The sequence below is a fragment of the Pelodiscus sinensis genome, chromosome 1, assembly GCF_049634645.1.
Source record: "Pelodiscus sinensis isolate JC-2024 chromosome 1, ASM4963464v1, whole genome shotgun sequence".
Taxonomy (NCBI): Eukaryota; Metazoa; Chordata; order Testudines; family Trionychidae; genus Pelodiscus; species Pelodiscus sinensis.
Window position 1 is genome coordinate 175779384 of NC_134711.1, and position 18658 is coordinate 175798041.

Consider the following 18658-nt stretch of genomic DNA (forward strand, 5'->3'; position numbering starts at 1 on the left):
CAGCCCACTGCCCGCAGGCGCTGGCCCGAGTCCGGCAGGTGACAGACACCAGCCCCCTGCAAAGGCGAGCTCCAGCTACGAGCCCGCTGCAACCCTAGCGCTGCTCCCTGCGAAGCCTCCGCTGCCGCACGGACCGCGGCACCAGCAGCCTCCCCCCCCGCCGCGCAGCCCCGTGCAATCCCCAGGAGCAGGTCACGTCCTCAGCCCAGCCGCGGCCGCTCTCCCGGGCTGCAGCGGAAAGGCTCGAACGTTGGCGCCCCTGGGGCCGGGCGCTTGGCAGCAGCAGCCCCCAGCGACCGCTGGCTGAGCGGCGGAAGAATCCCCGCTCGTGTGTGTGTGTGTGTGTGTGTGTGTGTGTGTGTATGAGCACGCGCGGAGGGATACACGCTCCCTCCTTGCCCGCCTACACGCCTCCTCCTCCGCTGCCTCCCTGATATAGTGCGGCGCTGAGCGGCGCTGGCAGTCACTTGGCGAGCGCTCGGCGTGCGAGCGGGGAGCTGCGGCCAGAGCGGCGGCTGCGGCTGGGGTTTTCCTGTGCTCGGCACCTCTAACTTGGGAACTGTCCACCAGCGTGAGCTCCTGAACATGAGCCGCCTCTCTCTCTACCTGCTCGGATTGCTCCTCAGTAGCGGGCAAGGTAGGAGCGGGGCTTTCTTGCCTTTCCTAGCTACCCTCCGCACCACTATGCGCCCTGATTTACAGTCACCCCCAAATCTGCAAAGATCTCGCCCCCCAGGCCATCGGGGGGAGAAATAACCTCTGCATCACCCACGTCCCTCAAAGTTGGATTGTGTTTCCTCTTAAAAATATCTCCAAGGAAAAAAAAATCATTTAGAAGGAAAAGAAAAGAAAAGAAAAAGAGCTGGAAGATGCCAACTGCATTTAGATGCTTTGCTTGGGCTCTTCTTATTTTTTAGTTTTTGTTTGTTTGTTTGTTTGTAACAATCAGTGTGTTGTGGGTCGGCAGTTTTTGTGCTTGATTTGTTTGCTTTTTTTTTTGGCAAGAGTGGGTTTTTTAATTAATTAATCTATTTATTTATTTATTGGTCCGGGGGAGAAAAAAAGCGAAAACGAGTAGTGTTTAAAATAGGGGTCTGCTGGTTTGTGTGCAGTCAACGTGGACTTTATTCTTAAGAAAAGGGATTGTAACCCTTGTCGGTGTGAGAAGTAATACTTGAAGCTTGCCTGTCAAGATCTTTCTCCTTCTGTAATAAGAAGTGGCTGAGGATGGTTCGTTTCAGTCTATTGGAAAGTAAAACGAATTGTTGTGATCAGTAAAGCAGAGTATCTGTAGCAGTGAGGCATGAGTGTGTATCTGTATCGCTAGATATAGAGGTGGGTGTATATATAATATGTATATACTTTCGAAATAAAATAATGATAAACATGTTTGGAGAGAAGTGATGTATACAAAGGTTACACCTGGATGTACTATTTGCTTTAATTTCCTCAGTACACGTATACACGTCCTACAGCAGTTGGTGGTTTGTATAATACCTATTCTTTTATTTATGCCACTTTTCGGGAGAAAGAAAGGGAACTGGACTGTTGAGAAGGGATTGTACGGGATGTGACACACTGACCGTGCTCCTTTGTGTAAATTAATTGCACTGCTTCAAACTGTTCAGACAAGTTTTTAGCGTTAATTTACAATTGAACTAGATTGCTACAGCAGTCTCTTCCTCCCCCCCCCCCCCCGCAATCCCTTGTGCAAGAATCTACAAATTGCATCTGGAATCACTACATTAAATTCCTGGTGAAAAATGATTGTGTGTATACATGGTGCATGCAATTCTTTTTAGAGAGGAAAGTAAAAAGAAAGATTAAGTTAAGCGATGGTGTTGTAGCTGGTGTTTGATTCCTGACAGATTTCCCATCCACTGCTTTTTTTGCCAGCAGGGGGTGGTAGAGCTCCACTCAGGTATCTGTGCTTCATCTCTGGCTGTATTAAGGAACGAGAGTGAGAGTCTCTGTCTTCTATCATTCTTCAAGCACAGCTTGACATTTTGGATGTGAAGCCTTCATTTCCCCGTGCTCTCCTCCTCCCCTTCCCCAGCCACAGGAGTTGAAGTAACACAATCAGATGCAGATTAGCAACACATGTAAATCGGGGAGTGGTAGAAATGACTACAGTAGAGAGATTTTATACACTAGCTTGTAAAGTGCCTGGGTGAACTGTTGCACTTTTTTGTAAGGCATGGGGGCTGTAGAGCACTGCAAATCCCCACTTAATTGCTGTTACACTTAAAGCTCCAGGCACCTAGGACATTTTGTTTAAGAGGTGGTAAGTAGCAAGGAGCCACCAGATGCACTTGAGCTATGCAGAAATGCCTCTGTGCTTTCACCATCTCCGTTTGAGCTCAGAAGCTATCACAATTAACAATTCAGTAGCAGTCTGGAAAATTTTCACTATAGCCCTACACTGGGGTGGAGGAATCATCCCTCAGAATTTGCATTGACTGAGCTAGGTGTAGTGGGTAAATAGACTGTATCCGTAGTGCCTGAAAGGTGGAGAAAAGCAAGTTTTCAAATTGTGATTATTCTCTAGCTGCCCTTGGAAAGGATTGCATAGCCTGGAATTCCTAGCATGACAAATACAAGGAGTTGTAGAGTGGGGATGAAATTCACAAATATCATTAAAAGAGGCTGAATAAGACTTTGAACAACAATGGCAAAGGAAAGAGGTGTATGTATGTATGCATGTTTGTTACACGTATAATAGCCTATCTAGTGACACTCTTAACAGACAACCACTGTTTTTGTAAAACATAGGAATTATATTAGAAAATCAGGGAGAATAACACTGATTATAAATGTGGAAGGAACAAACAACCTTTATCGGCTGCAGTAAATGGTGAATGAGAGTGAGAGAAGCATCTGTGTCATGAAAATCTCTCTGGTCAGGTTGCTACAGGAAAAAAAAATCAGGATTTCTGAAAAATAAACAATGTCTGGAAAGGAATTTATAGATCTAAATTTACTCAAAGGAAATGACAAAAACTGAAGAATTTCTTGACATACCTTTTATGACCTGAAAAGCTGCTCTGTACACACTTGGGATTTATCTTCAGTCTGATAATTTGTGGATGCAGTAGAATGCACATTCACATCACCAACACAAGCATTTAAAAATATTCTGAATAATCTGTACATTATACTTTCTTAATCGAGAAGGAGGATGAGTGCAAAAATAAACCAGTCAATGATCATTGGGGTCATTTGCTTTAGAAGTACTAAAAACCTAGGTTGAGGATTTATGTTTCCAGCAATATAGTTGCAGTGGATTTTATGAAGCATGATTGAAGCTATTTCGTTGGGAAGTGCTGTTAGATTGGGGAAAGGAAATGATGATGTATTCCCTTTTAAGCAGTCAAAACGTTTTGTAAAAAAAAAAAAGCAGCTGACTTCAAGCAAATGACAGAAGTGAAAAACTGACTAACTTAAGTGCTTATCAGTGTCATAATTAGCTAACGAGGCCAAATACTCCCACGCCTAACTTTCCACACAGAGGAGCAAGTTCCTTTTCACTGATTGTGTCTTTAGATTGCATCTAGGAAAGATGTTTTTGTAACTTCTCATAAGATGGCTTGACAATCCTTCCAGTGTAGAATGGCCCACATTAAAATAGTAATGGGTGGGACAAACAAAATCCCCAAACACCCCCAATAATATTATGTTATATAAAAGTTGATCTTTTATCAGGTGTGGAAATATGGGAACAAAATAGGCTTATTCAATCTTTTCTAGTGACTAGGGATGCTGACTGACAGCGAATTATGTCAGTGTTCAAAATGTTACTGGTATGGGTGGAAGACTTTTTTCTGAGTTGCCACGCTATATTCCTTCCATTTTATAAAACTGAAAAACCAAAACTGCTACAATTAAATTTCAGTTATTTTAAACACAAACATGGTGTGGTAAGAGATGCATTTGGATGCTTATCAAATGGTTATTCTCTGCCGTTCCATGTGTTTGAAGTCTCATCCTTCCTTTATATGATATGGAGAGAGACACGTTTTTAGTTCTCACGTCTCGTTGCTTATGCAGATGTTAATCTGTACTGCTGCTTTGCCTTCAGTTAGCCTCATGCAGTGTTTCCTTCCAGAAAGTTCTAATAAGGGTGTTTCCTTCCAGAAAGTTCTAATAAGGGTGTTTACTCAATCAGGATCATTAAAATAGAGGTCAGGTGAGTTACACAGTCTGTTTTGGAGTCCTCCCTCAGCTCTATTGTGTGACATTGCAGGAATGAAATACTGGCTCTACTGAAGTCAATGGGAGTTGTGCCACTGACTTCAGTAGGACCAGGATTTTACCCTATGTTAACATTTCGTTGGGCCAATATTTGGGGCACCTTCTGGTATCTTGAAAATCTCCTTTCTCTCCCAGTTACATGATTATAAAACAACATCAGCAACAAAATAAAAATAAAATACACTCCGACCCTTGTCATTTCCTGCTAAAAGTTTACAGTCCACGAACTGATCAAAGATTTATCTTTTGAGTGGCTATAAGGATCCCTGGAAGCTACAACAGGTGATCTTTTACCAAGGAAGGGGTTATTTCAGGACTGTCACCTGACGGTAGACAATAAAGAAACTGCACATGTCTAACAAACAAGCAAAGCAAAAAATTCCCGTATTTGGAAGGTAGAGACATTTTTTGTTATCTTGCAATGATAACAAAAAATGGGTAGAACTTCCAGGAGCTCTTTATAGAATAAAGCACTAGAGAAAGCACTGATTTTTCCTGAGTCTGATTTTTTTTCTAGTTTTAGTTGTTTATTTATTTAATAGGGCTTTTATTCAATTTGAGTCTAAATTTAGAGAGGACCAAATTATCAGCATCTTGCAAAAGAAAATGGTCTTTTCACTTTAATAATAATAATAAAAAGGCCTTGAAACATGAGCAATATAAATATTCGCCTTTTCTTTGACCTTTCTCCAGCGGTTGTCCGGCCCTAATAATTGTATCCTGTTTGCACATGGTTTACTTACTGAAGGATGTTTAAGTCAGCTGATGCAATAGATTCCCATTCAAAAAGGTGAAATTATTAAAATGACATTTTAGAAAATTATGACTCATCATTTGAACTAAATTACAATTTGTGGTTAATTATGCTGTTGTATGTGCTTTGTAAAGTATAGTTTGGGAAACAGACACATTTCACTCAGTAGTGGAATTCAGATAACTCTTTATATCCAGTTACTAGAGAATATCAATATTCCAAATTTCTCCAGCTAAGGATCTGGCCCTTCTAATCTTAAAAGGGTGTTTTTATTTTATAGCATTTATTTATTTGAAAAAAAATAGGGTAATCTGGTTAATGAAACATGTCCTAGGGGTTTCCCATATTACAAATTATGATTATTATACTGGGCCAATTTAATGATTTGAAGATGACAAAGTAAAGTGGTTTGCCAAGAAAAAATGTGGATATTATATTAAATTGCACTAGTTCAGGTTTTCTGAAGGCACATTTAAGGTTGAAAGACTAAAATTATGCCTGTCATCTTAAAAATATCTTATTAAGATCAAGTATTTTGAATTTGATCGATTATGATAGCTATTTAAAAAAAAAAACCTCACAACTCTATCCTCTATGCCTTTGATAAAATAATTGAATTTTCAGCAACTAAATTTAAACTCAGAATAATTTCCAATTACAAGCTCAGCATTTAGAACTCTATTCAGTATTACTTCAGTAGCCTTATGATGACTAGCTTCAACAAAAAAAAAAAGCTACGTTCTCTTCAAAAATAGTTTTCTTCCATTGATAATCAAAATGATCCAATGTTATTTTTAAAAATGTCTATTCATATGAACTGGATTATTAATTATTTATTATTATATTATATTATCTTTAAATAAGTATCTAGCCACTGTAGTATATTTTTGAACCAGATGTCTTCAGGCATAGAACAGGAGATTGAAATACATTTTTTTTTCTTTCTTAAAGGCAGAGTTTGACTTCAGTTACTTCAGTATACCAGAGTAACTCCACCGAATTCAAAACTTTATAAACTTAGGGGACCTTCTCTAGATTCACACCAGTATAACCAATCACAATATGTACTTGTGCAATGAAAGTAACTATAAGATGATAGACAATAGAACAAAAACAGCATTAAGATAGCTATCCATTTATTGACTATAGCTGTTTATGAAGACGTGCGATTTTACTGCACATAAGATACATATTAAAATAGATTAAATAGTTTGTTTAGTTTTGCTGAGCATTAATTATTAAAGAAAACAAAACAAAATGCACCCCAGCAGTGCCCTCTGGAAAAAAAAATACCAAGCAAACATTACAAACATTTTATCTTTTCTGTTTGGAAAGTTTTCATTGCTTTGTAAAATATAAACAATGACAAATATATATGAACAGACAAATATTCTTTTATATCCTTTGCTCAACAACGTACATAAGCATGTGCTGAATCCTAAGCATGTGAGTAGTTCAGCATGTAGGTTGTGTTACTCAAGCATCACGGGCCTGCCTAATCTACAGTCAGTTGGAGTCTTTATGTTGATTTTAGTGGGCTTTTTATCAGGTCCTAGCACCTGCAAAAGTACCTTTCTGATTTTGATCCTACAGGAACAGTTTGGATTTTGAAGAACTATGGATTGGGGAGATACTATATGGTTAGATATCTTCTGATGTGGCTTATGAAACATACTTTTAGGACTTAATTAACTGAACATACATAGTGAAACACCTATGCTTTGGAATTTACAACCATAACGGCCTTGCACTGAATCAGTGTCTTGAACTAATGAGTCTAAAGTAAGATCTATTGCAAAGTGAGATATATGTATTCTAATTATTAATTTCTAGAAAACTGTTGGTACCGTGGCCAAATCCTGCTCACTTTACTCAGATGAGTACTTCCATTGACTTCACACATACAATTTCACTGAGTATAACAAACAGGACTTGACCTTCTAAGAGGAATTATAATATTTCATTCTTGGTTCAAATATAATTTCTTTCTTTCTTTATGATGAATTTTGCAATTGCTACACTGCAAGTGCTATACCCATTAATAAACAAGCTACTTTAAAATACTTTTGTAGTATTTTCCCTTTCTCTTTTCTTTAGAATATAAATATATTGTTTGATTTCTGTATGATTTAATGTGACCTGTTGAGAACATTGCAAATAGGATTGAGTGGAACTTTAAGAGAGGAACATATCTATCAAATAATGCATTGATATATCTTTTATGAAACATGCAGCCATATTAAAGGCAGGCTGTTGTCTCCTCTGCTCTCACACTATAAGCAGGGTCAGATCTGATTTGTTCAGCACTTGAACAGAAAACATCCAAGGAAAATCTGGATGCTGCAGGAAGTGATTTTGTTAATTCAGCAGGTTTAGGCATAGTTCCTTTCCAATCAGAATTGACTGTTTCCACCTTTTAGAGAAGATATAAAAATAGGGTTCTGATGGTTCATGGTAATCATAACTCTTCTCTGAAAAATAGGTCAGTCATTTCCCTTTTTATCCTGGCTAAATTTGTGTGAGATTAACTAACTAAATTTCTTTATGTAATATCAGTTGGATTGATTATTTTCTATTTCTTCTAAACAGTTGCACAATGTTGCTGAGCACTCATAAACAACTACCAAAGGCGGCTGCATTTCAGCAGTTTGAGAAGTGGTTCTTTTAATGTTTTGTCATTTTGGAAAGCTCTTTAAATTTTGGGGGCTAAGAAATTATGTATAAATATAAGATATTAACTATAATCTATTCTGTTACAGGCATCTGCACTTCATTTTCAATCATCAGGCACTTTCTAATCTATGAAGTTTACACTAAATACCTACACTGCAGCCTAGTTTTAATACCAAGAAGAATTGTGGGTTTCTGTGTAGACTAAAAATCTTAAATGGAAATAAATGGACACTGAACTAGAAAAACAATAGTCTCCTCAGTGTGTTTTATTCAGATAGCATTCATTTGGAATGCATCATGGAATCCAGAATGAAACAAATTTCCATTCCATTCTGGATGCAGAATACCAATTAGTATAGTGTTCAGCTGTAATTCGGATTCTTGTATGCCCAGGGCCTAATTGCGTATAAACCTGTTTGTTTCATTATTGTTGAACATAGAGATCAGTTGTGGACAAGTCAGCTTTTACACTTCACCATTCAAATAATGCTTTTTTGATATGCAGAAAAATTGTTGAATAGTTTTTCTGGAAAAGAACATAGAGTATTTCTTTTGCTCTAGCATGTACTTTGTATCAGACCTAATAGTGGAATGCAGTCAGATATTAGCTGTGGGTCAAATTCTCCCCTATGATGCACATGCATAACTCAAACTGAAGTCACTGGATATTATATCTGCATATACTAGTGGAGAATTTGAAGCCTGACCATGTTATTGGTTTTCATGTAAGGACTTCAGTATTACAGATCCTTGGCTCTTAATGTTTCATGTTTCATTTGTAAAATACCTGCATGTTTTCAACCTGTTAATTGCCTTATACAGGCAGTCCCCGGGTTACATGGATCCGACTTACATCAGATCCCTACTTACAAACGGGGTGAGGCAACCCCGCACTAGCTGCTTTTCCCCCAGCAGACCAGGGAGACGCGGAGCGGCTTTTCTCAGCAGACACCTCAGCTTGAGAATAAAGGACTGAGGGAAGTGAGGTGTGGGAGAATAAAACTGAGCTCCGGAGAAATGTTTGGCTAGAGTTTCCCCTACAATATGTACCAGTTCCGACTTACATACAAATTCAACTTAAGAAAAACCTACAGTCCCTATCTTGTATGTAACCCGGGGACTGCCTGTACTGTATTTTCCTTTTAGACAATTCAGCATTAAATTATTGATTTTTCATCTACAAAATAATTGAAAATTACAAAATGCTATTGCCTTTCACAAATCTGTATGGGCACGTCTATCTAGAGTGGCTATTTTGGGATGCGGGAAGTATCCCAGAGTAGCTACTTTGTGTCTTTTGAATGTGCCTGCTATTTTGAGATCTATTTCGGCATCCCTGTAACCGTCATTCTATGAGGGTTAAAGGATGTCTCAAAATAGTGTGTTATTTTAAAATTTGGTGTGGTATAGACATGCCAAATTTCAAAATATGCTATTTCAAAATTCAATAGAAATAAGATACACAATTTTCATAGTGCAAATTGTGTATCTTATCTTGATTTAATTTCTAAATAGCATATCTTATTTCAACTTTAGGGTGCTGTGTAGACTCATCCTAAGAAATAGGATCACTTTATAAGTAAAAATTATTTGACTCTCTAAACTTCAGTCTTTCATACTCAGCTTGGGATATGAAAGTCAAGCTGGTTTCTTTTCTTGATCATAAATCCTAAACAATAAAGGGTTTTGTATAAAATGCAGTAATGCACATACACAATCCACGTGTGTAGAGTTGTCAGTGTGAGTAGCCTGCTTTTGGTTTTTGAAATTCATATAGTAATTTTTGTCATGTGGACTTTATGCACTATATCTTATAGATATTATACGCAATTTTTGAAGCATGAGAAAATTTGACTTTGTGTCTTTTTTGTAATTATTCTGCTTTATTCATAAGGAGTGTACAGTTGTAAGTGTGAGGATACCGTAATTGTTCTCATGTAGACTATCTAGCTTAGCCTTTTGCTTACAATCAAGTGAATCCATGCTCTGTATATCACCATACGCATTTACTGATTTTTGGGGAAATGTATTTAACATGAGGAATTCTGCTAACTAAATTTTGTTTATGAACCTGCACTATTTCCATGCACAGAACGCTATTTTGTTCTCCAGTGAGCCTTTCAGATTCAGGTATTATTTCAACTGCAGCTTTCAGAAGCTATTTATAGTTGTGAATAATATGCACCGTAAGGGTCATATTCTGCAAATCTTACTAAATATATAGACAAAAATCCCAAATAAAGAATATGAGATAAAGATCAAACTGTACCATTGTACATTTTATGTACTGGTTTACTTATTCACCTGAGAAGCAGAAATATATTTCTGGAACATTAGCACTCTGTAATATAAGAGCACGAAGTGCTGATGTAATAGACTGACTCTTTTTCAGATAAAACATGCTCACTGATTACAAAGAAGATATGTTCTTTTTATATATAAAATCAAAATAAAATAGGACTTATAAGTATTATTTTGCAACTTTTGGAACAAATGACTAAAAGACAGAAAGGTCAATTTTTTTCTCATTAAATAGCTCTGGTCATAGCTTTATTAAAAATAGAATACTTTTGTTGGGGAATTTACTTTTCAAGGTAAATGCACTATTTGTGGTTTGTGAGTGTCTCAGATGTGGGTTTTTTTCTTTTGTCTATGGCTTTGTGACATCCGTCAAAATTGTTTTTAGGGCCTTCAGTATTCAGATCATGTTGCTAAGTCATTGAAGCATTGTGGCTGAATGATTGGATGTTAAATGGATCTGTGCCAATTTATGTGCCAGGCATTGAGTCCAACTCCTTCTTAGCACTTGGGTGAAATTCATTTCCTCTTTCCCCCGCCCGCATCCATGAGTTTGTATTAGATTTCTGTGAATATTTTTACCATGTATCCTGTATATTTATATGATTTTTTTTTTTTGCAATTGTTATTGTGCTTGTTGGACTTTTTAGGGAGGAAAGTTTTTGTACTGTATTTCTAAATTCATTGTTGAAGTAGCCTGGTTTTTACCTTTCAGAGCAAAATGAAATTGAATAAGTATCCTTTATTTTTTTGTGAGTGACTGTCCTGAGTGTTATTGCTGTGCTGAGAATATATTTGCTGTCATACTGATGGGTTTTAAGCCTATTCTTAGTTATGTGTGTGTCTGGGGTTTTTTTTTATACGTTGTGGATTTTTTTTCTGTCATGCTTCCAGACGTCTAAGTGTAAGAAAAAACCTCAGTGGTCTCAGATCTGAGGAAATTCCTCCTTCATTGTATGCATCCTGATGAAGACTCGGTATAAGATAGTTGTCATTAGCAGGAAGGGTGATTGGATTCTCATTCTGCTTTGTAATATGCTAACAATAGAGTGGATAAGAGAAATTATTTTTTCCTGTTGCATTTTTTGATGAAAACTGTACCAATTTTGTCTTTTTGTAGAATAATTTATTTGTACTTTTTGAGGGGTTTCAATACACCGATGAGCCAAAAATTGGTGTGTGAAGAAAAGATGAACGAAAACCTTGCATTATATGGCAACTCAGACACTTTTTCTGTTTTGTCAAAATGACCAGACCACACATGAAATAGAGAGGAATGTCCAGGATTGCCAAAGGAAAGAAATTCTTTAAGGTGGAAGGAGGAAGGGAAGGGCTGAAAGTCAGAAACTGCTGCAAAAAGATAGGTGGTGATTAGTTTTGTGGTGTTGATTCATCCCCAAGGTATACACAGGGTGGAAGGCTTTAAAAAGGCCTGCTGCTTGGACAAAGGGCCCAATGTTTAGGGCTTGCAAGACAGCACTCATCCTCCCTCTCCTAGAGGTGTGAATGTTGTATTTTGTTATGTCCTGCTGTTGGCATTGTATTAATGAAAGTTTATAGGGGGCTGGGAAGGAATTTTTCCCTTGCCACCACATTGCCTTTGGTGGAGTGAGATTTTTTTTCACCTTCCCACAGTAAATGTTAAAGAGGACCTTTTCTGATGAGGAGAAAAGGTGTGATTAGGCTGTATGTCACAACTTATTTTGTAAAGATGGGGCAGATACTTCACAGGGAAGGCATCCAGTGACCAGATAAATAGCTTAGTAAAGGATTTAAAGTGAGGTAGGTGTTGGTTAAAGAAATGGAAGGGGTTGGACTCGGGACTCCTATGATTATTATTGCAGTCATATGATTAAACATGGAGTTGCTTCTACAGTACACATTTGTCTGTCTGGTAGTCCCAGATATCAAATATTTAAGTTGTAGCTTGATTAAATCCATATCTACTGTCTCCTATCCTTTTGGTATAGCCTGACAAATAATGTTTTCTGATTGTGTTTTGTTTGTGGAGGTTTTTTTTTTTCCTTGGTTTTGATGAAAATTTGGACCAGATCTAGAAAACAGGTATATTGTTACCAATTTGGGTGCATCTACACTGCACTCTTGGCTTGAAATAAGCTATGCTATTTAAACTATGCAAATTGCATAGCTTATTTGGAGTTAATTTTGAAATCGCTTATTTTGAAATTTGGCGCTGTCTACACAGCACTTATTTCAAAATAAATTACTAGTACAAAGTGTCCCTAACTCCTCATGGAATGAGGTTTACAGGGACATTGGTTTAGCGTGTCCATTATATTTTGAAATAATGAGTGCACTCAAAAGACATGGAATAATGCTGCACTTTAGATTAAGCCTTTATTATCATTTATTTTCATGTCTGTAGTGCCTAAAGGCCATAATCATACACCAGGACACAATTTGAACTAGGTACTTTACAAACACGATTTAAAAAAAAAAAAAAACATCTCTGCCTCCAGGTTGTCATTTCTCATCCTTCATTAGAGTTGGCAAGTCACCAGGCCCTTTTTCAGATTTCAGTTTTTGTTTGTAATTTAGGTGCATAAATATCTACATAAATTATAAGAAGGGATTAGTCAGCTATTAGAGCCTTTTGTTTTTGAAAGTGGACTGTCTTCTTGCATATACTCTCTCTGGTCTAGATCAGGTTAGGTAGACATATTCTTTTCTGCTTGTGTATTTTTAAAAGGAAAATGTATGATGCTATCACTTTAGATACATTTATTGGTAAACCTTATTCAAAATGTCTTCTGTTTCATACTGAACAGTAATACTGCTTAATCACATCTTGAACACACTTGTGACTCTTTTCAAGATTCTGAATGTCAATGGGTCCAATCTTGAAGAGTGCTAAGTACATTCCACTCACATTACATTTAAGAGGAATGCTGAAAATCTCTGAGGGTTGCTCAGCAACTCAAAGGACTGAGCTGCAGGTTTTGGTGTCTGACACCAGACTATATTAATCTGGATATGTGGACATTTATAGAGAAGTATCCTGTTTTTACTAATAAAAACAATATTGGAAAAGCTTGAGAATGAATACCTTCATCTGTGAAGATTTAATCTGAGAATGAGCAGCACATGAAAGAAATATGAGGAGAGCTCTCGGTACAGCTAGTGAGACCTTAACATTTCTGAAGACATGAAGGCTATGTCTAGACTGCAAGCCTCTTTCGAAAGAGGCTTTTTCGAAAGATACTTTCGAAAAAGCCTCTTTTGAAAGAGCGTCTAGACTGCAAGCGGAACTTTCGGAAAAGCAAGCCGCTTTTTCAAAAGAGAGCACCCAGGCAGTCTGGATGCTCTCTTTCAAAAAACCCCTGTTTGCATTCAAGAACGCCTCTTTTCGAAAGAGCACTTTCGAAAAAAGGCGTCTTCCTCGTGAAATTAAGTTTACCGCCATCGAAAGAAAAGCCACGTTCTTTCAATTTAATTTCGAAAGAACGCAGCTGCAGTCTAGACGCAGGTGAAGTTTTTTCGAAAAAAGGCTACTTTTTTCAAAAAAAACCCCTGAGTCTGGACACAGCCGAAGGGATCTGTCAGAAAAGGGTCACATGAAAGTTGGAAGACCGAATCTACTTATATTTGTACAGTTCAGGTGTATTTTTGAGCACTTTGTGTTTTATTTCATAATGATTCTGAAAGATTCAAGCATTAACACTGAAAGACCATCCTTAGCTTGATGTTTGGTATGCAAGACTGGCCTTTTGTGCTTAACTGTGAGTTGTGCTTTAGTCATAAGAACTTCTCTCTATTAGGGACTGAACAGAGATCAATAGGATTATTTTCTGGAGACAGAATGAACATTGCTGAGATGTCAATTTTTGTGATGTCAGTTTCTATTCTATGTGTGTGTTGTTTGTCTGTAAGAAAACCTTATTAAATCCAAAAAATAAGCTCAGATGCAAGATTGTCAATCATTTATAAAAGCTGCAGCAGCATGGCATTTCTCACGAGTCTAACTTGATTTCATAAATATATGTTCTGTATCTGCAGTTCACGTTCCTTTTACAGCATTATGTATCTCTGCAAATATATACTGATGTTTCCAATTTTTCAGTGATTTGTTTTCATTAGAGCATGTTTAGATAATTAAAACAGCAACTTTGTAACATTCTTGTTTACTAGATTCACTGAAAGGTAATTCCAGCGAGCACATAAAATGCCACATATGGCCATTTATCCTGGTGACCTACATCTACAAAGTTAAAGAATTACCATACTAGTGAAAAATGAACATATACACTCTAAGGAATTCTTAGCAGGATTGCAGAGCAAAGCAAAAGTGTTGTTTTTTTTAACAGAAAAATATTCTTATTACTTTCCTCATTTAGAGTCTTGTTTATGTGTTTATTAAAAAGAAAAAAAGATTTTTTGAACTAAATATTTGATTTTTTTTTTAAATCTTTTTGTCATGTTAATTCTTTGGTCATGTACATATTTCATTATAAAAACACCTTTTTGTGGACTAATATCTCAAAGTATGAAAAGAATGGAAATTAACTTTCTCCAAGATTTACTAAGTTGACTTTGAGCTTAGCTCTATACCCATTTGACACAATTCTGTCCTTCGAGTTATGCATCCATTCACTGAATGGAACTCCATTATCTGAGCTCAGATTTTCTTCTACATTGTTTTCTTTCTAATGGGGGTAAATCATCTAGTTCAAAGCTGCTCACCTTTAATATTTAGGTTGGCAGTGTGGTGTTACAGTAGCATATTAGTGATCCGCAGACCCAAAAGGTAACTAAACAGTTGGTTAAACTGAGAAATTAAGTGCTTGATATGTTGGTGGTAATGACAGTAAATAAATAAAACATGTTTTATCTACAGTACAGAAAAGATACAAAAGTCTATTTGAAAAGTAAATGTCACAAAATTGTGTGGGGGGAGAGAAGGGGAAGGGGACGGGGGTCCACATGGCCCTGTACTCCCATCCACAGTCAGATGTGACTCTCAGCCAGCAGGGAGAATAGAAGGTTTATTATGTGATGTGGACACTGAGTACAACAGACCTGTCATCACAGAAACCAGAAGTAGTCAGTACAATCCATCTGTAGAAGAGGGGGGCTCCAGTGCCAGGGCTTTGGTCCTCCCCCTGTCTCCCCACTCCAACGTCCTGGTTCCAACCCCCAGCCAGGTTCCTCTTCTGGCTTTTATCCTGCTTCCTAGGCAAAACCTGGTCGACCCCCCAAGTTCAGGTTACTGTTGTATCATGCAAGCAAGGTACTAATAAACTTCAACAGGACTTTCTTTACCAAAAGTGAAACCTCTTTACAAAGCTGCTGCACTCCTCTGTATCTCTCACTCAGCTCTGGCTAATCTTCTCCCCCCTCCTTCCTGTTTCCTGTGCTTCCAGACTCCCAACATCCAGTGCTCCCATTTCTAATAATTACAAGCAGCATCTAAAACACCACAGTTACGAAGGCTATCAGTCACTATGTATGTGGAGAGGGCTTGAGCAGCCTCCCTCAGTGGAAGTCACACCAAAATTCCCATCATCCTCTACTATAGAACTCATATGCAACATAACAAGGTGAATAAAATTCCCACTTTGTCACAGTAAGTAATCTCCATCCAATTCTTAACACATAGATGTCTACCTTTTGAAATCAACAGTCATAATTGACATGATTGTTCGTGTTAGTCTTAGGAGAGACACCAAAACTGAGGAAGAATAGGATCTTTAATTTCTTTTTAGCCCTAGAAGTAGCATTTCAAGTTCAGTTTTTCAAACTGTGGTGTGGGAAACTTTCATTACTCCTGTAGGAAAAGTGGACCTCCGCCATGGATAAATAAAGGAATACAGTTTCCAGGGCTGTCCATCCAGTATTGTTCATGAGAACTAAAATTTTATGTCTTAGGTATGATCCTCATTATCGTAGTATCTGAGTGTCTCTCAAACTATAATGTATTTATCCACACAACACGCCTGGAAGGAAGGAAGATGGGAACTGAGGCACAGAGTGATAAATGACGTACCCAAGGTCACACAGAAGACCTGTGCCAGAAAAGGGACTTTAATCCATGTCTCTCATGACCTGGTCTAGTACCCTAACCACTAGACCATCTTTAAAAATACTAATTGAAGTGCTGTCCAATCTGGACTTTCACAGACTAAATTTCTAATCTTTTTATTGGTGTTTATTGTGGGGCCAGTACACTCGGTCACCTTGGCGGTGGGGTGAGAGTGTGGTAGCCCTGTGGCTGAGTTAATTTTGTCGCGCTCAGCCTCAGGGCTACATGGAACAATGGCCAGCCCCACTGGGGTTCCACTCATCTTTGGAGAACCATGGCCATAATCAGCTGCAGGGGAGCATGGCCTAATAGGCAGAGTCTGCAGGGCTGGGAAGAGGGACCTAGGCCCTCTTTCTTTTACTGGGTCCCAGCCCAGGGCCGTGATAGTGGCAATGAGGTTCACCACTAAGTTTGTGGGGAGTCTGCCCACAGCACACAGACTGCTGCAGGGACAATGGCTAGTCCCTCTGTGAGATTCTCTCTCCATGACTCCTGTAGCTGAAGTCATGATTTCTTTGGAGTCTCAGGGTGCTTCAGTTGGTGACTGCAATCTCCCAAGAGCAGGGCTGGGCAAGAGGCTGTCAGCAGGCTAGACCCAGCCTGCCTACCCCTTTCATCTGAGCCACAGCAGCTCCCAGCACTGCCTCCTAACACATTGCTTGGGAGCCGCCAGGAGGTGAAAGCCCTTTCAACTCCTGCTTTTTAAAGGGTTTGTGTCTTTCCAGCGGCTGTCAGGCAATTCATTAGCAGCTGTGGGGAAGGTACAAGCCCTTTAAATAGCAGGAGTTCAAACAGTTCATACCAGCCTGGTGGCTCCCAGGAAATGAGTTAGTAGGGCTGGGAGCTGCAAGCCCTTTCAACTGTTTCTATTTAAAGGGCTCGCGCCTGCTGGTAGTCTGCCAGGCAGCACATTAGCAGCCACTTGGCAGGCGCAATCCCTTTAAATGGAAGCGGTTGAAAGAGTTCTTGCCTCCCCAGCAGCTCCCAGGCAACACTTTAGCAGCAGAACCAGGAGCTGCAAGCCCTTTCAATTGCTTCTATATAAAGGGTTCGCGCCTTCTGGGTGGCTGTCAGGCAACATAGTAGCAGCTGTGCAGCAGGCGCAAACTCTTTAAATAGTACTAGGTTTTTTAAATGTACATATGGTGTGCTTTATTTTCAGTAGAGTATAATAGTATGAAACTGTACAGCTGTCTCTGATTGTTCAAAACTAAATAAAAACAACAGCGTGGTCTCCACCTCCTGTGACCTGGCATAGTACAGTAGTTTGCCCTCTACAGCACTTGGTGAGAAGGGAAATACTCTTTCTCTCTGATCCTTTGATATTAGTGCGGCTCTCGCTAGAGGCAGCAATGCCTTGCCCTCAGAGGTTATGAAGGCAGTCCAGCTCCTTAGGAGCAGATACTACTGGGCCAACATGAGGACACCATAATAACTGACATCACACTATCCAGGAGCCAGGAGTAGGAAAAGAGGAGACAAGGAAACAATTGGACAGCTTCGGTAGGAGACAAATCAAACAGCTTCGTGATTCAGTGCCAGGGAAAATAAAGTCCAACCCATCTGGAGAAGGAGGGCTGTGGTCTGCCTCCCGTACATAACCCCAGGTTAAAGTATACAGGGTAACACTTTGTACTCAGCTCTCCCAGCACGACCTGTCCCTGGCTCCATACTTTACATCCATTCTGGCCTACAGGTGCTGTGATTATGCCTGGCTTTCAACATTCACTGCACCATAGCTCTCCAGTGATCATCTGAGATCTCGCTGGCCCACATGGGAGTTCCCAGGCAGGGCCAGCCCACAACATTTTGGCACGTGAAGCAGGGAGTTCAAATGCCCCCTCGCTTGGGCCAAAACTTTGAAGAGTCTCAACTCTGCCTTCTTCCAGTTCTACTCCTCTAATGGCACTCCACCATCTCTGTCCATCCAGAGCAGAGAGAATACATATGCACCAGCAGCAGACACAATTTTCTACACTCTGGGTCCTAGTGGTGCTGCCGCCCCCCCCCAGTCTGGCACCTGAAGCGGCCGCCTCAATTTGCCTCATGGTAAGGCCAGCTCTGTTCCCTGGTTAGGCAGCTTCACCCCAGCCATTGTCCTTTTCACAAATTCAATGTGTTCTGAATCCATAGGGATGTAACTTCAGTTGGTCTGAGCTGAAGCTCCCCCGCTCCTTTTCCTCCTCACTATCCACAGGGGGCATGGCAGGTGCAGCCTCAGCATCTGCAATAGACTCTGGATACCACAGGCTGTCTCTGCAGGACCTGGGGTCTCCTCAGCTGCCAACAAACCCTGGTCTCACAATCCCAGCTTCAGATCCTGGCTCAGGTGTTGGTAGACGTAGCCTGTCCCCACCCTCTTCTTCCTTCTCCTCCTCGGGTTCCTCGCTGCTCCAGTCCCTGGGTGGCAACAGGGCTCCCTCAGGAACCTCCTGCAGCCCCAGCTCTTCATGCTTATTGGGGCAAATCCAGTCAGGTCTCATTGTACATGCAGCCATGAGCCAGCACCTCAACCAGATCTGGGCTGGGGTCATGCCTCCCTGGTGGCTCCCAGGCAATGCATGAGCGGCAGGTTAGGAGCTGCGAGCCCTTTCAACTGCTTCCATTTAAAGGCCCCATCCCTTGTGGATCAGCCTGCAACC

General features: G+C 39.6%; 1 protein-coding gene across 2 annotated transcripts in view; it reads left to right on the forward strand.

Annotated features, from left to right (window-relative positions):
• The first annotated feature begins 434 nt into the window (after window positions 1–434).
• The window catches only part of NCAM2 (neural cell adhesion molecule 2), a 547839-nt gene continuing 529615 nt past the window's right edge, over window positions 435–18658 (forward strand). Inside the window, exon 1 of one of the 2 annotated variants that reach the window (XM_075910051.1) lies at window positions 435–637. In XM_075910051.1, coding sequence (XP_075766166.1) covers window positions 586–637 — 52 coding nt within the window. In that variant the 5' untranslated portion in view covers window positions 435–585. The remainder of the gene's footprint in view (window positions 638–18658) is intronic. The other variant, XM_006128839.4, reaches the window with a different exon arrangement.